Consider the following 24063-nt stretch of genomic DNA (forward strand, 5'->3'; position numbering starts at 1 on the left):
TCTGGGCCTCCATATGCGGGTGGGGGGTGGGGGGTAAATGGTACTAGCATGACCTCTCTGTGTCCAGCTACATAACAGTGGCATGGATTCTCTGAGCCCCCATATCTGGCTGTAGGTGGGTGGCACTGGCATGGCCTCTCTGATTCCCACTTCTGAATGTAGGTATAGAACACTGGCATGGATTCTCTGAGCTCCCACATCTGGGTTTAGGTGAAGATTGCTGTCCTGTATTCTCTGCGCCATCGCCGTTGTTGTTGAGTGCCACTGGCATGGCCTCTCTGTGCCCCCCACATGGCACAGCCCCCTCAGCTGAGTGTAGGTATGTGGCTCTGGCGCAGCATCTCTGAGCCTTACCATGTGGGGGTAGGTAACTGGTACTGGCACAACGTCTCTAAGCCCCCACATCTGGGTTTAGGTGCATAGAACTGGCCTGTATTTTCTGCGCCCCCATATCTACATATAGGTAGGTGGCACTGGCATGGCCTCTCTGAGCCCCAATAGAGTGCAGGTATGTAGCACAAGCACAGCCTCCGCAGCCACATCTGGATGTAGGTATATGGCACTGGCATGGACTCTCTGTGTTTTGCAGGTGTTGGGGAGAGGGAAATCTTTGCGTTGGTCTCTCTACATAACAAGCTCCGTGGCCGCGTGAATCCTCCAGCTGCCAACATGAGAAGGATGGTAAGTGGTGATGGGGACCAGAGGTGGATTGCAGCTGCTCTGTGACACTCCACATTCCTGGCTGAACTCTGATGGGAAACTATTTCACTTTCCTCTCTGAGGGACCATAAAAGCCATTGCACATCTGTCCCTCTGCTGCACTGTAGAGGAGCCAGTCTGGACCCCAGGGATGAGCGATCAGGCCCACACAACTCTGGGAAGGACAGGAGAGAACACCAGAGCTTAAACTATTTTGTATAGCTACATTTTTTTTTTTTTTTTTTTGTAAAGAGTTTGATAGGGTTAGATCTTATGTCTGGTTTTTATCGCTATCTGTGTCCCCACTATGTCCCCTCTATTGTCCTGGTGTCACAGGGACATCAAGTTTTGGGAAATCCAAAATCATTACAGGTGTTGCCAGAACAGGAAGTGAAGGGAAAACTTCCAACGGGGACACCTATTCCAGTGGCAATTAAGAATAAATCTGAAAGTGAAAATATGAAGATCCCCAATGGAACACAGAAAGCAAAACATAAACTGACATCCCAAATTTGGAAAAAAAATGTTTTGGCTATACATTCAGGTTAATCATAAAAACTGCTGCAATTCAACAGTTGAACATATAAATACCTACTAAATGGCTCCAGTTTACACTATTTCAAAGGTGCTTACAGTTGAGACTTATAATAAGCTTGTCTATAGGGGGCAAAGTTTAAAATGTAGGTTTAATACCACTTAAGTGTCATTCCCTGCTAGATTTTTAACATTGTACATATTACAGAGAATGCAGAAAAAAGATTTAAACTCAAAAACATCCTAATTAACACGTGGCCACACCCCTTTAGCACCTCAAGTTTTATGTATAAAAGTCTCTTTGAAGCTCCAGTAATCACAATGGTTCAGCCACAAAGTAAGACCTTACTACAGTAAATCATTCATAATAGCTTTTGCATTGTGATGTAATACAAGTCACTTACTGCATCCAGATATGTGACGTCATTTTAATGTTCCGCTGTCAGGTGGCGTCTCATCTCAGAGTAATAAACGAGAAGTATTAGTGATGTCACCGTTTTCTCTCTGCTTTGTTAGATGTGGAGTGAGGATCTGCGCTCTCAGGCCCAGACTGTGGCCTCCCATTGCCGATTCACACCTCCGGATGATCGACAGGTTGGGTGGAATGCACAGAGTGTCCCAGCAAAGACGATCTCCTTACTAGATGTGATTCACCTCTGGTACCGCCAAGGAGAAGATTTTGACTTTGAGAGAGCGCAGTGCGCCCCTAACCGGACCTGCCACCATTACACCCAGGTGAGGGGATGGTATATATACTGTATATACAACATATGGACACATGACCATTACCCATACATGGGCTTGTGGGAAATCCCATTCAAAAACCACGGCCATTATTATGGAGTTGCCAAACACCCCCGCCCCCCACGGCGGCCATCAATATGGAGTTTCCCCTCTCATTGCCATTAATATGGAGCTTACCTTCCCCCCCCCCCCCCCATGTACATTCATTTGGAAACAGAAAGTGGACATGTTTGAACTTACCCTTCAAAAACCTTGGCCATGGCCAAAACCAGTTGTCCCTCTTTCTCCTCCCCTATGGACATTATTACAGAGACAGAAAGTGGGCTTGTTGGAATCCCATTACAAAGCCATAGCCAATATTATGTTGTTGAACCTGCCCCCTCCCCCATGGGCATTAATATGTAGTTGCCCCTTTCTGATCCCCATGTACATTAATATAAAATTGCTCCTCCCTCATAGACATTGATTTGTGGTTTCCTTATCCCCCTCTCCACCATGTACATTAACATGGAGTTGCCCCTTACCCCCCCTTTCTTCTATGGAAATTAATATAAAATTGCCCTCCACCCCCTACGTGGCCAGTATAATGTTGCCCCCATGTGGCTATAACCTTTTCCACCCTTCTGGGAAGGCTTTCCACATGATTTTGTAGGGTGTTTGTGGGAATTTGTGAGGTCAGGTATGGATGCTGGATGAGAAAACCTGGCTCACAACTGGGGTTCCATTTCATCCCAAAGGTGTTCAGTAGGGTTTTGTCCTCTTTGTCCTGCAGATGGTATGGGCCACATCGTGGGAGCTGGGCTGCGCTATAAGTAGATGCCCCTCAGAGCAAGGTGACACTGACATGATGGTGTGTGCATATTCCCCGGGGTAAGGTCATGTGACGTCTCTTCCCCTATAGAACCATCACCATAACTCACAAAGACAACACTACTACTCAGTAATTATAGCTGCATGTACCAGACAGTTGTGCCTGAACTTTGTACACATTCCTTTTACCCTGCACCTGTTGGCCTTGCACTACTATCCACCAACTACATCACTCCCATCGGACACCCTCTTTTACCCGTATTACTCTCTTCTGTTCTTCTGTCTGCAATCCTAAAGCAAAACACTGCAGTGCACTAACATGTCTTGTGGCTGAGCTATTATACACACTTTCCTGCATCATATCTCAACACAGCAGTGGTTATTAGAAGCTGCACGGTTACATATGAGATCTGTTCACATCTCTGCCTTTTCCTATCACAGCAGACAGTGTCCTCCATGTGTGTCCGTGTCTAAGAAACTCCAGATATTCCATTCTAACCCCCCCCCCCTTTCCAGGGGTAACTGGGACATCGGAGGACAGATTATTAGCCCCTACCAGTCCGGCCCCTGGTGCAGTTTCTGTACAGCCACCTGGTCAGGATGTTTCAAGACCTGGGAGCAGCGTGGAGGCCTCTGTGGTAAGGATCGCCGAGGGGAAGGGGGGGAGGCTAAGTAAAAATAACGATTGTTGAAAAACTCTGCATTCCTAAATAAGGCCCAATATCCAACATAGGGATCAAATATACCACATAAAGTTCAAATGACCTATATAATGACCCAGTACTATTCATAAAGTCCCAATGTGCTACATAAGGGCTGTTATTATAAGAACCCAATATCGTTCATTACAGCAGAATAATGTACCTATCCTGACATCCTAAATAAGAACCCAATCTCCTACCAATCGGGCCAAATATTCTAAATAAGGACCCAATTATCTTGCATAATGGTCCAATATCCTACATAAAGGCCAATGTCCTAAACAAGGACACAATTTCTTACATGAAAGCCAAATGTCCTACATAAGGGCCCAATATGCTAAATGAGAGCCCAATATCCTACAAAAGAGCCAATATCCTTGATGAGAGCCCTATTTTCTACATAAGGGCCAATACCTTAAAAAGGATCCAATATCCTACATAAGAGCCAAACATCCCAAATAAGGGTTAAATATCCTTAATAAGAACCCAATATCCTACGTAAGAGCCAAATATGCTTCATGAGTGGTGTAACAGGCCTCCACCCTCAACAGGACTATGTCCACCGTAAATGCTTTCTCTGTCTGGTACCACACAATCCAAGACCCTTTAGCCCACCCAGTCACTAGCCTTAACTAGGTGTAGGGTGAAAACCATCATACTCTTTATTGAAACACATGTACAAACAGATATACAACTCAGGGGACAATCACCCCTCCCTTTGGAATTCAGAGTGGGGTAAACTGTCCAATCAGCAAGGAGAGCTGTTGGAGGAATCCCCCCCCATCCACAGAGACATACACCCATAATATACTTTTCTTCCAAGGCAGACAGACACAATAGAACAATGGAATACAACCACAGTCCAACAGCATGAGCATATACACAACATTCCAGTATGACTGCACAGCAAGTCTGACTAGCACAGATCAGACTGGAGTTCTCGGGCACCCTACCCAAAGTGACTCCCGTCACAAGTGGTAATATCCTAAATAAGCACCAAATATCCAACATAAGGCCTCAATATCATACAAAAGGGCCAGTATCCTAAATTAAAACAGAACTTTCGAAATAAGAATCCAATATTGTACACAAGAGTCAAATATCCCAAATAAGGACTCATTATCTTGCATAACGGCCCTATATTCTATATGTTGGCCCAATATCCTACATAATGGGCAAAATCCTAAATAAGTATCCAATATCCTACATAAAGATTCCATCCATATCCTTTATAAGAACCTTATATCCTATACACGGGCCAATATCCTAAATAAGGACACATATCCTACATAAGAGCCAAATATCAAAAATAAGGGCCCAAATATGCTACATACGTGCCAGTATCCTAAATAAGAGCCCGATACCCTAAATAAAGACCAAATATCTAACATAAGAACCCAATATTCTAAATTAGAATTAAATATCCTAAATAAGTATTCAGTATCCTACATAGAAACCCGATATCCTACAAGAGGGTGCAATATTCCACAGAAATGCCCAATATCCTAAATAATGATCCAATATCATAAACAAGGTTCCACTATCCCTCAGGTGCTCACTTGTTATTGTATATTTGTTTTTGAGTTCTTCAATGCTCTGCTCCTGAGTCTGTCTCCATAGCCAAGTCAGTGACTCTCAGTCTACCCCTCAGAGGTTCCGCGGAATCCCTGCCGGATCAGCTGTAGGAACTATGGCCGCCTAAACACCACCAACTGCCAGTGTCACTGTGCTCCAGGGTACACCGGCCGCTACTGCCAAAGTGAGTGAGATACTGGGAAGTAAAGGATCTCAGGGAAAATTTGTGCAAAGGATGGGACGCACCCACATCATGTCATCAGAACACATTTCAGTGTTTACGCTAGAAAACTTTTGGGGGTGACATAATATACAAAGGGTGGAAATCTCACAGCTTCAATGAAAGCTTAAAGTGTATCTGAAGCCAAAATACGGAACGGCTATAACTTCTCTCAGGCTTTTTTTGGCTGTCTGAGAAAGTTGTTTCTTCCCTATCTGTCTCAGGAAAGAAATCCCCCACTTAGATAGTTGTCACCCAAACAAGTAACCCCATTAGGAGATTTCCCCTCAATTCCTGTTCTGGTGACAACTCAAAACTCTACTTCTGTCCCAGTGACACCAGGACAAACAGAGAGGGTAAGTCTATCCAGCGGGGACACAGGCAGAGGCTCCAACCCCTAATCACTCTATCCAATGGAAAAGTAAAAAAATGATAATTTTGCCTTGGGATACATTTTAACAAAGGGCTTCCTGGCTGTTTAGTAATTATTGAAATGTCAGAATCTAGGAAATCACAAGTGTAGGATTTGTAGACTAATGATACTTGTGTGTCTCTGGCAGTGCGGTGCGGGTCACGCTGCGTACACGGTCGGTTTAGAGAAGATGAATGTTCCTGCGTGTGCAGAGCTGGATACGGAGGAGAAGAATGTACAGGTAACACATGACATGTATGACCTGCACCATGTGAGTCAGTGAGATCCTAAACTGGACAGATGACAGTAACTGGCAGTCCCTGGCACAGTAAAAAGGCCACTGATTTCTGGTTATAAGCCATACACATATACAAAGGGCCCTGATCATCACAACGACCCAACTACTACTCCTAGATTGTAAGCTCTAACAGCCAGGGCTCTGATTCCCCCCTGTATTGAATTGTAATTGTACTGTCTGCCCTCATGATGTAAAGTGCTGTGTAAACTGTCTGCGCTATATAAATCCTGTATAATATTAATAAAATATAATAACTACTTGCTGTATTATAAACCTGAACTGCATGACATTTACTTTGTTCTGTGCACCATGTACCATAAACAATTGTATTTTTATATTAAAAAACTCTTTTCCTCCTCTGTTACATCTGAGTGTTGCTGATCTGGTGCAAACTCTTTGCAACCACTTCCTGTCTATACTCACTCCATCAATGGCATTTCTCAGGTTTCCTGAGAAACCTGAGAAACAACAGTGACCCATGCCTGTGCAATGTGTGATGAAATGGCCACTTGCTGTTTCCATTGGAAGTCTGGGTGACAACACTGGAAATGGAGATGGGACAGAACGTTGTCACCCTACAGTAGGGCAAAAAAAGTATTTAGTCAGCCACCAATTGTGCAAGTTCTCCCACTTAAAAAGATGAGAGAGGCCTGTAATTGTCATCATAGGTATACCTCAACTATGAGAGACAACATTTGGAAACAAATCCAGACAATCACATTGTCTGATTTTTGAAAGAATTTATTTGCAAATTATGGTGGAAAATAAGTATTTGGTCAATATCAAAAGTTCATCTCAATACTTTGTTATATATCCTTTGTTGGCAATGACAGAGGTCAAACGTTTTCTATAAGTGTTCACAAGATTGTCACACACTGTTGCTGGTATGTTGGCCCATTCCTCCATGCAGATCTCCTCTAGAGCAGTGATGTTTTGGGGCTGTCGCTGGGCAACACGGACTTTCAACTCCCTCCAAAGGTTTTCTATGGGGTTGAGATCTGGAGACTGGCTAGGCCACTCCAGGACCTTGAAATGCTTCTTACGAAGCCACTCTTTTGTTGCCCGGGCGGTGTGTTTGGGATCATTGTCATGCTGAAAGACCCAGCCACGTTTCATCTTCAATGCCCTTGCTGATGGGAGGAGGTTTGCACTCAAAATCTCATGATACATGGCCCCATTCTTTCTTTCATGTACACGGATCAGTCATCCTGTTCCCTTTGCAAAGAAACAGCCCCAAAGCATGATGTTGCCACCCCCATGCTTCACAGTAGGTATGGTGTTCTTTGGTTGCAACTCAGCATTCTCTCTCCTCCAAACACAACGAGTTGTGTTTCTACCAAACAGTTCTACTATGGTTTCATCTGACCATATGACATTCTCCCAATCCTCTTCGGGATCATCCAAATGCTCTCCAAATCCAAATGTCAGTCACTAGGTCCCCCCGTGTGGTTCTGGGATTTTTGCTCACCGTTCTTGTGATCATTTTGACCCCACGGGGTGAGATCTTGCGTGGAGCCTCAGATTGAGGGAGATTATCAGTGGTCTTGTATGTCTTCAATTTTCTAATTATTGCTCCCACAGTTGATTTCTTCACACCAATCTGCTTGCCTATTGCATATTCAGTCTTCCTAGCCTGGTGCAGGTCTACAATTTTGTTTCTGGTGTCCTTCAACAGCTCTTTGGTCTTCACCATAGTGGAGTTTGGAGTGTGACTGTTTGAGGTCGTGGACAGGTGTCTTTTATACTGATAACAAGTTCTAACAGGTGCCATTAATACAGGTAATGAGTGGAGGACAGAGGAGCCTCTTAAAGATGAAGATACAGGTCTGTAAGAGCCAGAAAACCCTAGTTAGACTTACCGGTAACAGTATTACTACAAGTCTTTCAGGACAGCACCTGGAGAGAGCGAAGCTCCACCCACTTTCCCAGGAAACACTGCAGTCAGTTTCTTTAAAGACCGGACACTTCCACCGTGGCCTCAGTTGTTCATAGAGTACCTCCAGCCATGCTGAAATTAGATAAGCAGAACATAGCAATAACACATTTTATAACCTTAAACTTAGGGCGGGTCATCGGCGCTGTCCTGAAAGACTCGTAGAAATACCGTTACCGGTAAGTCTAACTAGGGTTTTCTCCCTTCGTCTTTCAGGACAGCACCTGGAGATGATAAAAGAGTACTTACTCTAGGGTGGGACCACCGCCTGCAGGACTTTCCTGCCGAATGATTGTTCCGCTGCTGATAGCAAGTCCAACCTGTAGTGGCGGGTGAAGGGTGAAGGTGGAGAAACTTGTCCACGTGGCCGCTTTACAGATCCGACCCGGGGAAGCTCCTGCCCTCTCTGCCCAGGACGTTGCTACTGCCCTCCTTGAATGGGCCACTACCCCCTTAGGGGGCTCTGCCCCTGAAGCTCTATAAGCTTCACTGATGGCCATTCTTAGCCATCTACCTATGGTGTTTCTGGATGCACTATACCCCCTACGTGGTCCAGAGAAAAGAACAAAGAGAGAATTTGATCTTCTAAAATCTTTTGTTATCTCTATATAGTGTAATAAACACCTTCTCACGTCCAGGGAATGGAAAGACCTCTCCTTAGCACTGGACGGGTTAGGACAAAAAGTAGGGAGAACTATTTCTTGTGCCCTATGAAACGCTGTTGACACCTTTGGCAGAAAACCCGGGTCAGTTTTTAGCACTACCCGGTCTGGAAAAATATAACAAAAGGGTTCTCTTATGGAAAGAGCTTGTAACTCGCTTACTCTCCTAGCTGAAGTAACTGCTACTAACAGGACTAGTTTTAGTGACCACAGCCTGATTGATGCTTCCTCTGGAGGTTCAAAAGGCCCTTTAATTAGACCCTGCAGAACCACCGACAGGTCCCATCTAGGAAAAAACTTAAAAGGTATTGGCCTAGCTCTGGCCAATGCCCTGAAAAATCTAATAATGAGCGGCTCCTTAGATAATTGTCTCTCAAGGAAAACCGACAATGCAGCTACCTGCACTTTCAGGGTGCTAGCTGCCAACCCCATCTCCATTCCCTCATGGAGAAATTCTAGTACCGGAACAATTTCTTGTGGCGAAAGCCTCTTAGCCGTGCACCAGCTATTAAATCGCTTCCACATCTCGAAATAGATGGCTCTGGTAACCTCCTTACGACTATTCAGCAGGGTAGAGACCAGCTTATCTGAAAGGCCCTTATTCTTCAACATCTGCCCCTCAGTAACCACCCTGTCAACCTGAGGTGCTCGGTATTTGGATGATGAAGGGGACCCTGCGTTAGGAGATCTTTCCGCAGTGGAAGCACCCAATAAGGTTCCACCGCCATCCTCTGTATTGTTGCGAACCAAGCTCGTTTGGGCCAAAAAGGGGCCACTAGAATCATACTCGTGGTCTCTTTTTGTAGTTTTTTTAAGACCAAGGGAATCATCTGAAAGGGGGGAAAGGCGTAGCACAACTGGAAGTTCCACGGATGTGCTAATGCATCCAAACCCTTCGCCTGATCTTGCCTGTTTAGTGAGAAGAAGGCCTCTACTTTTGTATTCTTCTGGGATGCAAAAAGATCTATCTGGGGTACCCCCCATCTTTCTGTTAATTTTTGAAATGTTCCTGTGTTCAGACTCCATTCTGCTTCTAGTATTCTTTCTCTGCTCAGAAAGTCTGCTAGAAGGTTCAAATCTGCCTTCAGATGTATTGCTGTTATGGACTTTAGGTTGTTTTCTGCCCAGGCTAGAATTTGGAGTGCCGAGGATAGCAGAGTCCTGCTCCTTGTTCCTCCTTGCCTTGATATATATGCCACCGCTTGTCCGATAAAACTTGGACATGATGGCCCCGGACTGTTTTCTTGAAGGCCCATAGTCCTAGGAGAATAGCCCTTAGTTCTCTCCAATTGGAGGACCTTCTGGCTTCCCAGTCTGTCCAACTCCCCTGAGCCATCTGCTTGTCCAGGTGGGCGCCCCAACCCCAGGAACTTGCGTCTGTTGTTAGTCTTTTCTCCAAAGGAAAACCCCAGAGTAGACCCTTGTCCAGGTTCGAGTGGCTTCTCCACCACCAAAGCTTCCTCTGAACCTGCGGTGGCACTTTTATTAATTTTTCCAGGGACTCTCCATAAGACCAATTCGTTAAAATTGCCTGCTGGAGCTCCCTTGTATGTAGACAGGCCCATTGCACTGCTGGTATAGTCGCAGTGAGCAGTCCTAAGACCGACATAGCTGCTCTTATGGAGATTGGCATGTTTGTCTGTGTCTTCTTTACCGCACCCTGAAGCTTCTCTATTTTCTCCGCGGGGAGAAAGATCCTCTCCTGGACGGAATCTATAGTATAGCCCAGGAATAGTATTGTCTGTGATGGAATCAAGTTTGATTTTTCCTTGTTTATTATCCATCCAAGACTTACCAAGTGTCTCATTGTCTTTTCCAGATCCCTCACTAATAGGTCCCTTGTTTTGGCAAAAATTAGTAGATCGTCCAAATAGGGTAGAACTGATACTCCCTCCACTCTGAGTGGGGCTAAGGCCTCTGCCAGGATCTTTGTGAAAATCCTCGGAGAGGATGACAGCCCGAAAGGGAGAGCTCTGAACTGGAGATGTAGGGTTGATTCCCCCATTTTTATTGCAAACCTTAAGTGCTTCTGGGATGCTGGTGCTACTGGCACATGTAAGTATGCATCTCTCAGGTATATGGACGCCATAAAACAGTTTGGGGTCAGGAGACTCTTCACTGAGAATATTGTGTCCATTTTGAATTTTTTGTACCTGATGGTCTTGTTGAGAATCTTCAGGTTCAGAATGAGTCTGAATTTTCCCGAAGGCTTCTTCACCAGAAATATGTGCGAATAGCACCCCTGTTCTACTTCCCTGGGGGGTACGTTCGTGATCACCTTTTGTAGCATCAATTCTTGCAAGATAGTGGTCATTGCTACGGATTTTTCTGGGTCTCGGGGAGCCTGGGTTACGTAAAAACGCACAGGCGGGGGTCGAGAAAATTCCATCCTGTAACCCTCCACAATGGTCTTGAGGATAAACTGGCTGTTCGTTATAGTCTTCCACTGTAAAAAGAAGGTCTGTAACCTTGCTCCCACAGTTGGATGACAGTCACTGGGTTTTTGTGTTTGTGGCCGGGGGGCGAAATAGTACTCCTGACTTGCCCCTCCCTCTTTGAGATTTCCAAGGCCTTTTGTAGCCTGTCTCTTTGGTATCTGAGGTTTTCCGAAAAGCACGAAAATTCTTATTGCCTTGCGGAATCACCTTTTTCTTTATAGGGAAAGCCTTCTTTTTGTCAGCTGTTCTGTCAAGTATGGCTTCAAGCCCAGGGCCAAACACCAAATCACCCTCAAAGGGTAAACCGCACAACTTTTTTTTTTGAGGCAGTATCCCCTGTCCATGTCTTGACCCATAACGCCCTGCGAGCTGAGGATCTGGCTGACATTCTGATTGATTCCGCTGAAGCATCTGCTATATACCCTACCGCCTTTAATAACACCGGGAGCGTATCTAGCAGATCTTTACGAGGCGTCCCTGCTCAATCCTCGAACGCTAGGTCAGTATTCCTTGATACCTGGGAAAACGCTGCGTCAAGTCTTGGTTTTTTGTTCCAGATATGCGAGCTATCCTCATCAAACAGAAATCTCCGCTTGAGGGATTTAGAAAAGAAGGGGGCTCTTTCTGGATCCTTCCATTCCCTTTTAATAGTTTCCGATAGAAACTTATGTACTGGAAAAACTCTGTGCTTTTCCTCCCCAAGGCCCTGAAACATCCTATCGTGTAAGGATAGCTGAGGTTTATCCTCTGTAATGTTAAGGGTAGTGTGTATTGTCTTTAGTAGATCATCCACTTCCTCAAGGGATAGTTTGTACCTAGAAGAAGCTTCATTCTCTTCTTCCGCTTCTTCGTCAGAGTTTAGTAAAGCGTTACATTCTTCCTCCTCTGAGTCGCTGCCCCCTCTGGATGCTGAAACAGAGGATTGAGAACGGGGCACCATACTGCTATGCGCCGATGGGCGCCTATCCAGATAGGATCTGAAGGATTCAAAGGTGTCCGCCAGTTCCTTCCTGAAAGAGCTCAGCAATTCTCCTTGCTGAGTCGCAGGACTAGCAGGAGCCATCTCCTCCTTAACTATGTCTGCAATACATGGCTTGCATAATATTTTGGTCCAGGAATCCCTCAGTAACCCTTTACATGACGGACATTTCCTCTTAACAATAGGGGAGACATGCTTGGTCTTTTCTTTAGCCTTCTGCAATATCCCAAGGGAAAAAAAGATATCTGCTGAACCACATTTCACTAAACAGATTGCATGCTGTACAAAAGGAAACACAGAAACCCACAAGGGAAGTTAACCCTTTAACCCCTATGTCTTGTTCCACAGCCGGTGAATCACCCCACAGATCCACCTTCCACAAAGTAATCAATCACTAATCCTTCTACTAGTACTCAGGAAAAGTGATCTGCAGGCCCCCCCTTTTTTTTTTTTTTTTTTTTAAGGAAGGGAATATATAACAACTGCCCATAGAGTAAGAAACACAGTGACCAATGTCCCTGCTTACCTGGGCCTGGCTGATTGGTGTGGCTCCTGCTCCTGCCACTGCCGTCTGATCGTCCTCCATGGCGGAGGAAACACTACAACTGAGGCCATGGTGGAAGTGTCCGGTCTTTAAAGAAACTGACTGCAGTGTTTCCTGGGAAAGTGGGTGGAGCTGCGCTCTCTCCAGGTGCTGTCCTGAAAGACGAAGGGAGAAATCTTGCTTGTTTGTAGGTGACCAAATACTTATTTTCCACCATAATTTGCAAATAAATTCTTTCAAAAATCAGACAATGTGATTGTCTGGATTTGTTTCCACATTTTGTCTCTCATAGTTGAGGTATATCTATGATGACAATTACAGGCCTCTATCATCTTTTTAAGTGGGAGAACTTGCACAATTGGTGGCTGACTAAATACTTTTTTGCCCCACTGTATAACAGGAAGTGCCTGAACAAGGAAATTCATGGCAGGATCGCCAAGGATTATTTTCAATAAAAGCAACAGTAGTAAATAAACCTCAAACATCTTCATGCCAACATATAAAATGTAGGATTTCAGTCACTGCAAAGTAGTTGACTAAAAAAAACAGTTGATTATCCCACATATTGCTGCAAGCCCTGTAAGAGAGTATAACAGCCTCAGCCTAAACTCCAACCAGGCCACGCACCCAACACATTTCACTCCGCCCCCAGGCCTTAGTCATGGAGATGAGGCATCCCCATGACTAAGCTCCGGGGGCAGAGCGAAATGTGTTGGGGGCGTGGCCTGGTTGGAACTGAGGCTGTTATATTCTCTTATACAGGGTTTGCAGGGATGTGCAGCTTACAGGGCATTTACTTCCCAATACAGTAAAACCTTTAATTGCGAGCATAATTTGTTCCAGAAACATGCTTGTAATCCAAATCACTTGTATATAAAAGCAAATTTCCCCATAAGAAATAATGGAAACTCAAATGATTCGTTCCACAACCATTAATGCATAAGTCCTTCAGTTTATAGTCCACATAAAAAGATTATAGCAATGTGACCAGGTTGTGTAACCATAAAATGTCCATCCACATATGGAAGCCTCCACAAGGGGATCAGAAGCAAAATCCATCAGGAGCTACAGAGTATAAATAGAAGAGAGTCGCCTCTAAGTGTAGCAATATGTTGCAAAATGTTGTACCTTCATTAAATGTAACCATATTGCTACACTTAGAGCCGCCTCTCTTCTCTTTTATACTCAGTTGTAACATGACGCTACTTGTATATCACGTCAAAATTGATTAAAAAATTTAGCTCGTCTTTGCGAAATGCTCTCAAACCAAGGTTTTACTGTACCCTGATGTTTGGACCCGGGACGAGCTCCGTCCTGGCCGGCACTCGCAGATTAGGATCCTTCAGAGTCGGAGCGGCATCCATCATTTTTCTCTTTTGGTTCACCATGGATTATCCCACAGCTTTATAAAACATCAGATGTCAGACGGGCTACAGACGGTCATGCCATAGACTGGATTGAATGGCTCTTGAATTCTAAGTTTGATACGATTAGTTTCCCAAAATAGCAGGGTGGGTTGTGTTTGCGTTCTTGTGCGATTTTAGTGCAGTGCATTTTCAGCCCATTCATCTGTAACATGCAGAGGACTTGTGTCTCCTAGATTTCCTATGAATGTTTCCCCCAGGCACTCTGGGTTCATGGATACACAGTAAGCTCTTTGTATTGTAAATATATCAAATAGATATCAGTCTGTCTGTCATTACAGAGAAGCTGCAGTCATCTGCTCCATCTTGTGACATCCTGAGTGATGAACTCTGCTTTACAATCTCCTCACATCTTCATTCCTATTATGGAGCTAAAAAGGATTGTCAGGTAAACCAGCCAACATGTCCGCACAGTATTTTACACCTAGATAGTATGAGTACCAGATCCGGTCTTCCTTTCATGTAATACACAACTGCAGAATGTCAGAAGAAAAAAAAACAGAAACCCTTTAAGCCCCGTACACACGATCAGAAAATCGTAATACCGATTTCGGAGCGATCGTACGATAATCTGATCGTTAGTGAAGGGGTTTTAAGAGTACTCCAGGTACATGACAGACCAGCCAAGGGTTAATACTGCAGACTACCAAAGACCCCTCGGAACCGTGAGACAACTCAATGACCACAAGATACAAGGAGGGAGTTCAAAAAGTGTCTGCCTTTTATTGGGCGTGTAGACAACTTATATTTGGTTCAACTTACCAATCACAATAGGGGAGGGGGGAGTGGTTAGTAAAGGAATATATTGAATATCATTAATATAATTAATATATAATTAAGCAATATATGGCTTATACAGGGCTTATAACCCTTAAAAACATAGTAGACATAAGGTTACAAAAGTGAATAGGCCATCTGGCTATGACTCATAAGTCATGCTTTCCTGTCCCAGGACAAGGAACAAGGCACAGGAAAGCCAGACTAGACCACAATATATATATAATTATATATATAGTATGAATGCTTATAAATGCTTATGCAAGCTGTTTTGTTGTGTGCTCTTGCAAAATGCGGTTACAAAGCTGGAAATACAGAATAAGCTATAAGACCTTATATAAGTCCAAGACCTTAACTTAACCACTTCAATACAGGGCACTTATACACCTTCCTGCCCAGACCAATTTTCAGCTTTCAGCGCTGTCGCAGTTTGAATGACAATTGCGCAGTCATGCTACTCTGTACCCAAACTAAATTTTTATCATTTTGTTCCCACAAATAGAGCTTTCTTTTGGTGGTATTTGATCACCTCTGCGGTTTTTATTTTTTGCTAAACAAATAAAAAAAGACAGAAAATTTTGAAAAAAATAAAAGTTTTGCTTTTCTTTCTGTTAAAAAAATTTGTAAATAAGTAAGTTTTCTCTTTCACTGATGGGCACTGATAAGGCGGCACTGACAGGCACTGATACGGCGGCACTGGTGAGGTGGCACCAATGAGCGGGCACTGATATGCGGCACTGAGGGGTGGCACTGATAGGCTGCACTGATGGGCACTCATGGGTGGCACTGAAAGGCAGCACTGCTGGGCACTGATATGTGGCACGGATATGAGGCACTGATAGGCATCCCTGGTGGCACTGGCAGTGGTAGGCATTGGAGTGGGCACTGATTGGCAGCTGCCTGGGCACATATTGATATTTCCCTGGGGGTCTAGGTGGCATACCTGGTGGTCCAGTGTGGTGGCCATCCTGGTGGTCCTGGGGGGGGTCCGAGGGGGGGGCTGTGCTGATAAACAATCAGCACAGAACCCCCCCTGTCAGGAGAGCAGCCGATCGGCTCTCCTCTACTCGCGTCTGTCAGATGCAAGTGAGGAAAAGCCGATCACCGGCTCTTCCTATTTACATTGTGATCAGCCGTGATTGGACACGGCTGATCACGTGGTAAAGAGTCTCCGTCAGAGACTCTTTACCTAGATCGGAGTTGCGGTGTGTCAGACTGACACACCGCAACAACTATCGCCACGATGCGCGCCCCCGGGGGCGCACAGTGGCTTAATATCCTGATCACGTCATATGATGTCTGGTCAGGATATTGAAACCACTTTGCCGCCGTCATTTTGCTATATGGCAGGCGGCAAGTGGTTAAGTTAGGCTACTTTCAGACTGCGGCGTTGTGGGCGTCGGCGGTAAGTACCGTCATTTAAGCGGCACTATTCGGCCGATAGCAGGGTGGTTTTAACCCCCGCTAGCGGACGAAAAAGGGTTAAAATGGCGGGTTTGCGGCCCTGCCCAATTGTTTTCAATGGGAAGGGGCGCTTTAGGAGCGGTGAATACACCGCTCCTATAGCGCTGCAAAGGCTTGCAGGACTTTTTGACTGTTCTGCAAACGCACCGCTCCAGTGTGAAAGCTCTCGGGCTTTCACACTGGAGACACAGGAGAGGCGCTTTACAGGTGCTATTTTTAGCGTTGTAGCGCCTGTAAAGCGCCTCAGTGTGAAAGTAGCCTAAAAGTCATATAAACCTATAATCATTCAAGATGGAGTCACTTTGGTTCAGTTATATTACTGCAGTTAATACAGAGCTTTCGAGAGCCGATCATGACAGTTCATCCGATATTATCCAAATGGAAAAACACGAAAATTTTTCTCGGACGATTTTCGTTTAATCAGTACAGTTGTCATCCGAAAATACAATACAAATACACTACAACACGACATCACTTCCGATTTTTTATTCTGTCATATGAGAATTTTTGCCACTTTAGTAACCTCTCAATTTTCAATATGCGACTAGCATGCAAAAAAACCCAGACGATCTGTCGTCCGATTTTCGGATCGCGTGTACGAGCCATTAGTTCCGGTTCACATGTGCTGCGAATCTGATGCAATTTCTGTTGTGATAGTTGCGAATTTAATGCAATTTCTGAGGTGACTGACTGGGCATAGCTGGAGATTTAAATAGCACCACACTAGGATTAAACTCACACAGGACCCTTTTTTTTTTTTTAACCGGATCAAAAATCGCACCACATCGATGTGAATGGCCTTCACTGGAAATAATGCTTTTTTTAGATGACATGCAAATCTATACATTTCAGATCTTATCTGATCCGCATTGAATTCACATTCTGTGAACCGGCACTTAGGCTGCATTCACACTTGGACGCCGCGATTCTGCTCACGATTTCAAAACGCTCTGCTAAAATGACAAATCACACAATGTGAATTTCAGATGCCATTCATTTTAATGGCACCTAAAAACGTAGGCGCAAAAGCTTGTCGCCCAGAAAGAAGCTCCTGATCTTTTTTTGGGCGACAAGCTTCACGCTATGCAGTTTGACGCTATTGCAGCGCGATTTATGGCAGCAGAACCACATTGCTTTCTTGCCATTGCCATTAAAAATGAATGCTCTCTGAAATTTGCATTGTACGATTCATCAATTTTAGCAGAGCGTTCTGAAATCGCTAGCAGAGTCATGGAAATCTCGCCTGCGATTCATTACACCCAGGTGTTAAAGCGGCCCAGGAGTGCTTTGGCTTCTATCCAGCTGGATTCAGACCTCTAGATTAAGGCTACATTCATACCGAAGCGTCGTGTTTTCAAGCGTTGTTGTGCATTGTTTGGAGCAGGATTGAATGTTTTTGCAGCTTTTGCCAGGTGTTTTTTTGGACGTTTTTCAACTAAAAAGGTATTGCGTTCTGCTGTCTATTGAAGTCTATAGGGACCAAAATGCTCAATTCTGCCTGTAAAGTAGCTTGCGTCAGAACAAGGGCTATTGGAAACAATTTATTTTATTTTTTTTACTTGCAGAGCGTTTTCGAGCTACAAGCTCAAGTGTGAATGGGGCCTTGAGGCCCCTATCACATGGGCGAACCGTTCAATCAGTTTATTAGGCGCACCTGAACGGACACTCCATACAGGTCTATGGATCGATGGATGTCAGCGGTGACATGTCCGCTGACATCCGACCCGCTAAAGTGTGACGGAGGAAAACCCTACTTTTCCATCCATCTGCGGATCGGATTGGATGAAAACGGACTCTACGGTCCGTCATCATCCGATCCCCCATAGAGGAGAGTGTCGCTCTGACAGGTCGGTCCTTGCACAGTGTGCAGAGACCGACCTGTCATCTGCCTGCTCAGCGGGGATCGATGGAGCGATCCCCCACTGAGCAAAGCGGAGCCCGTACACGGACACGTCCGTGTGAAAGGGCCTCATACACACGATCGGATTTTCGGCAGGGAATTGTGTGATGACGGACTTGTTTGCCTAAAATCCGATCGTTTAGTACGCTCCATCAGACAATTGTTGGCCAACTTTCCGCCAACAAATGTTGTATGGCAGGCTACATTTTTGGCGGACATGGTCTGTTGTCAGATTTTACTATCGTGTGTACACAAGTCCGTCACACAAAAGTCCAAAGTACAAACACGCATGCTCGGAATCAATGCTCACCAAACACATTAGCAGAAAGTGCCCAAAGCGTGGCGCTCAAGAGCTGAAATTCCACGTAGTACGTCACTACGTTCGTGTTTGTTGACCGACAATTGCGTGCCGTTAGCATGCAAGACAAAATCCAGGCACACACTCTTCGGACAAAAGTCTGACGCTTTGTCTGCCGAAAATTCGATCGCGTGTACGAAGGCTTTACACTTGTGCAATTCCGATTAAAAATCAATATTAATGCATTAAAAGACCTGAATGTGCACGTTAATGCAGCCTGTGTGTCCTCTCTGATGTTTTGCAGAGGTCGGGGGGATTTCTGGCTCAGATACCTACGCAGAGAATTCAGGACATTTTGGCGTTCTTTCTTGCCCGTCTGAAAAATACGAATGAAGTGATGGACAGAGACCCCCAGAAATGGAAATTCTGGATTGGTGAGAACCCTCTAGACCCTCCAACTCATTTGAGAGTGCTGGTGCGATGGGGGAATTCCTGACCTTACCCATAATGCTCTTTGCTTTAAGGTCTGACATATAAAATGGGCTTCACCTCCTACCGCTGGGACTCTGGGGAGCCCCTGATCTTCCAGAGCTTTTCCATGGGACAACCGGACAACCCTGGGTGAGAGAACTGCGCCGACAAGACTTCTGCTGCCCAGACTTAGCGCCCATTGGCATCTTCACATTGTGGTAACATATACTACCACAATACACAACAAAATGCGTTACTGCTCCATTAATTTTGCATTATACCCCAACGCACCATTTTTGAGGGCGACACAACGTGCAGCAATGTATTGCAGCAGGAAAAAAAGCACAACTCAGATTTTTGGGTGCATTGGCAGCCCATACATTAATGTAATTTCCTAATGCAGTGCATATTAATGCTCTACATAACATGCATCAACCCATTGTAAATGGGACTTTCACACTGTAGTGTTGCAGTAATGCATGGTTTACCACAATGTGTAGCCATACACGTTACATGCATTGGCATTCTGTCTGGCACCCCAATGCACTGCTAAAAAAAGGGCACGTGCCCAAACACTGTGTGCTGCCAAAAAATAATAAAAATGGTGCGAGCGCAAATGATTCCAGTGTACTGCCAAAAAAAGATGCATGCACATCTTTTGGCAAGGTATCGCAATACATAAGTGTGTGTGCACCATTTTTTTGACAGTGCATTGCACATCTGTTAGGCTGCTTTCACACTGAAAGCTCCAGCCGTTAGCTCTAAAGTGCCACTAATTTTAGCAGAGCTTTAGCGCCACTTTTTAGCCAAAAAATAGGGTAAATAGTCCAGTTTTGCAAAATGGAAAATGGTTATTCCCACGCTATCATGTGCAGGTATATGAAAGGATGGAAAGCTGCTTGCACCGAATAGAGTCCAAGTAAACCCTACACTAACAGCCAAATCAATATACAGTATGGTGTTGCGCTAATCCAATAATAAAATGGCAGTAATGCTAAAAGGTAGCAGTATGGGTGAGAGTGCAAATGTCACTAATGGGAAAATACATCAGCTGATAGTGTTAAATTGAAAAATTATTTGAATGTCTTAATAGTGAACACAGATAAAGTGCAACACAGTGTATAAATAAAAATATATACCAACGTATTTGAATACTAATACATTACAAATAATAGTGCATATTAGATTCGGAAAGTGACAAAGTGCAAAGCAAAACAGTGCAAAATAATGCAATAATATGCGTGTTGTGCACACATAGGGGCGCACTGTAATATAATAAACCAATATGTTAAAATACAAGTAAATAGAGAAAGTGCAGTGCAAAATAATGCAGTGCTGTGCGTATCATACACACTTGAGAAAGGTTCAGTCCATGTTCTGCCAATATAACATCCAGTGAGTTCACACATAGAAAGAAATTTCTCCACACAGCATTCTATGAAGTAGATGGACACCATGATGTGTATAAACCAGGAAAAGATAGTGGCTCCTCTTCGTGACAGAGATCCTACACTAATAAGTAATGGCCCCTTACCTCATGTTACTGAGGTAACAGCGTTAACAGCAATGCTGATACTGGCTCCTTTTCATAATAGTCCTGGACCCGGGTCTTGTTCTCCCAACATCTATGTCCCTCAGAGGGTGCAGGGGCCGTAAATTAAAAGAAGGGGATGCCTCATAGTGTAGTAATTTTTTAAACCAAAGCCAAAGTTTATTGTAACATAGGTACTCACATAAAGCAGAGTAGAACTTGCATAACACCAACGAGCTTGTGCGCGTCAATCAGTGGGAAGTGCCTGTCCTGTCCCAAGGGTGGGCCAACTCAATATTGAACCCTACGGACTAAGACTGGGATGCCATTAAAGTTCATGTGGGTGTAAAGGCAGGTGTCCCAATACTTTTGGTAACATAGTTTACATTGGGGTGCCCTTTAGAACGAATGGCACCTACACATTATATGCATTGTGGCAAATTGTGCAGTAATGTATGCATTACCACAACACTAGTGTGAACAGGCCCTCAAAAACATTTTTTGCCGACAATGCTGTGTCTGCTGCCCTAAAATCCCAAGTACAGCCGTCAGCCCCTGCTGGACTACACCTCCTTTTGTTATGAAAATGAAAGAGTGTGTGTGTGTGTGGGTTTATAGCATTTAGGGGGTGTTCAGTTCACCACAGGAAGTGAGAAGCTTACTAGATTTCTAGCAAGATCAATTATTTTCTGTACTTGAAGTGTTTGTAAAGGAGCACTGGGGGAAATGTGCTTGTGTTGCAGAGATGTACTGAATATATTAGCTTTCCTAGACATACTGTACACTGTAAATCAGGGGTGTCAAACCTAAATTTAATTGCGGGTCGCATCAGCAATGCATCATGATTATCCTTAAAGGGGCCGGTTGTATCTGTAAGTGTGTATCCACTCAGAAGTACGTGGCGTACAGGAGTTTAGGGGTGCGCTGTGTGGAGTGCAGGGTTGGGAAGTGTGCTACATGCACTGTGCAGGGTTCTGGGGTGCGCCATGTACAGAGTGCAGGAATACACTGTGTACAGAGTCCAACCCCCCCAAAGCTTCCACACATCTCTACTCTCTCCTACCTGGCACAGCTCTTTTCTGTCTAGGCAGCTCTGCCTTGCAGGGAGATTGTTCCCTCGCCCCGATACTGGAGATCTGTCCCCGTCATGCTGCATCATGTGCGCATACAAAGATCTGTTAGATCTAGGAGCTTCTGCATGCAAAAGGTGGCCCTTGAAAAAACAGAAGGCTTTTATGGGAGTGGAGGGTGAGAGCTGGAGGTGGCGGAATGTAGTTCCGCCTGCAAAACTGGGTGCAACGGCCACATGACAAATCCTGGCAGGCCGAATTCAGCCTGCGGGCCTTGTATTTGACATTTGTTCTAAATAATCTGATCTATATTTTTATTTTGCATAGGTTTACTCATTTATATTTTGTAGGACTGGGAACTGTGTAGAGATGAGAGCCAGTTCAGGATTTAACTGGAATGATCAACAATGCAAGATCCAAAACCGTTACATCTGCCAGCACAAGATATAGGAGCCCCCGGGTCCACCTCCGAAAGAAAGATGAAGATCTGTCCATATAGACCTGACTACACTATGATCTGCCAGTTATCAATAACTACCATATCTCCAGTGCAGCAATATATACTCACTGCCAGTGATGTCATCACTGTCCCGTATACAGGTCACACAGCTCATACATAGACCACATGAAAAAAAAGCAACCACCTCCTTTAGTCTATATTATTAACAGATGCATGTACAGTTAAGGTAATGTGGGAGATTTTCAGCACCTTCAAAAAAAAATAAAAAAGCCGACAGAGAACATCAGCTTCTTAATTTATAAGCGTGCCATTCACCACATCTGCAGCACATAGGGGAGGGGGGGGGGGACACACACACATTCACCCCTGTCCATTCTGGTGCCTTTGCGTTAACACATGTGCATTATGTTGCATTAAGGCAGCCCAGTGAAATGATTGGGTTGGTACTGCTAATGCACCAGAACTGACAAATCAAACATACACTACAGATGCCATGCACCACAATGCACTGTTGTGTTGCAATGGAGCACTTCTACTCTAACCCATCCCTATTTGGCCCATGGTGGCTTTCAGCATGGGGCCCTCAGGCTCCCAGCACTAGTCACTTAGGAAACACCTGCAGGACATAACAAGGACAGTACGGGGATAGGATAAAGATAGTATAGGGCAGCATCTCCCTCCCTGTACACATTACCCCCTATCATAAATGTTTCTGCCAGCCTGGATTTAGGTCATGTCTGGACATTACTGTTAGACCTTGTTCACATGGGCATACTTAAGCATACCCCTGCACAAGGGCCATGTTTGCCCACACACACACACATAGGTGGTCAATGCATCATCATACAGGCAATTCCATTCATATCAGTTACAAAGCAGCAGCTGCACAGATACAGCTGCCACTCGCAATCTGACATCTGCGTGGGTACAGGTCCCTGAATCCACACTTTCCGTTTGGGGACCCGCACCCATATGGATGTCAAATTGGGAGCAGAGGTTCTGTCCGTGCTGCATCTCAAATGACATGACATACAGCCATGCATATAAAATATACATATGCACACAAATACATACACTCACATACATAGCCTTTTGAAAAACTACAGCTTACTGTACCTGGCTGACCAGCATTTGTCACCTGCACCACCGAGTAAGATGCGTCTGTACACAGTACTGCATGGAAGGAAAGTAGGGCAAGTTGGGACTCGGGAAGCAGCTTTCCCCGTTCACAGCTCGGCCCATTGCTGCCCACTCCAGCTCTGCAGTTCAATGTTTAAAAGACAGTTATCTGTCAAGGTTGTACTAGAACACTACAAAAAGCTGCTGCCTTCCCCTGCCTGCACTTTAAGGCTGGGTGGTGCTCCTCTTCCTCCCTGCGGACAGGAGGAATGAATGACACTGCTGTCATGTCTTCTGTCAGCCTATAGTGGCGGAGCCCAATGCAAGGTTATCATGGGGCTCCCATGCACCTGGGGTCCCTAAGCAGTGCCCACGCACTGGTAAGAATAGGGATAGAACAAATCCATTACGTGGTTAGTATAGGAATAGTAGGGAGTCAGTATAGGGACAGAATATTGGCAGTATAGGGACAGAATAAGGACAGTCCCAGGACAGTATGAGGTCAGTGTGAGAACAATATGATGAGAGAACAGTACAATGTCACTATGGACCTGAACAAGTACAATATTGGGAAAGTATTACGTCAGTAAAGTGAGAGAATGATGGCAGTATGGCTGTACAAGGTCTGTGTGTGCACAGAACAAAGACAGTACAAGGTCAGTATATGGAAAGTACAGGGACAGCGAGGTCAGTGTGGGGACAGAATGAGGACAACAAAACAGGAAGGGTGCAGATGACCATGCGCATCATAAAAATCACACCGATGTTCCATCTTTTGCACACAAAAAAAAAATAAAAACAGACCCATATTTGAAAAAGCAAAAAACAGTGCATTTCTTATTTTTTTTTTCCTCACTTAGAGCTCTGCCTGCTGCAGACTCTTCCTCCATCTCAGGATGGAAGCTGAAGGAAGGAACAACGGACTACAAGAGCAATTTTCCTTCCCTGGTGCCTGTACACAGTTGTGGACTTTCCCACCCTCAGATAGTTCAGCCGTCTA

The 24063-nt window shown here is 44.7% G+C and overlaps 1 protein-coding gene across 1 annotated transcript; it reads left to right on the top strand.

Annotated features, from left to right (window-relative positions):
* Positions 1-424: 424 nt before the first annotated feature.
* LOC141111752 (C-type lectin domain family 18 member A-like) lies at positions 425-21985 on the top strand. The gene is made up of 10 exons (XM_073603889.1): positions 425-681; positions 1750-1968; positions 2750-2847; positions 3304-3425; positions 5140-5247; positions 5844-5936; positions 14255-14361; positions 18717-18846; positions 18937-19033; positions 21835-21985. The coding sequence occupies exons 1-10, from the start codon at positions 568-570 to the stop codon at positions 21932-21934; spliced, it is 1188 nt and encodes a 395-aa protein (XP_073459990.1). The 5' UTR covers positions 425-567; the 3' UTR covers positions 21935-21985.
* Positions 21986-24063: the final 2078 nt, after the last annotated feature.

Source organism: Aquarana catesbeiana, linkage group LG11 (assembly GCF_042186555.1).
Source record: "Aquarana catesbeiana isolate 2022-GZ linkage group LG11, ASM4218655v1, whole genome shotgun sequence".
NCBI classification, from domain to species: domain Eukaryota; kingdom Metazoa; phylum Chordata; class Amphibia; order Anura; family Ranidae; genus Aquarana; species Aquarana catesbeiana.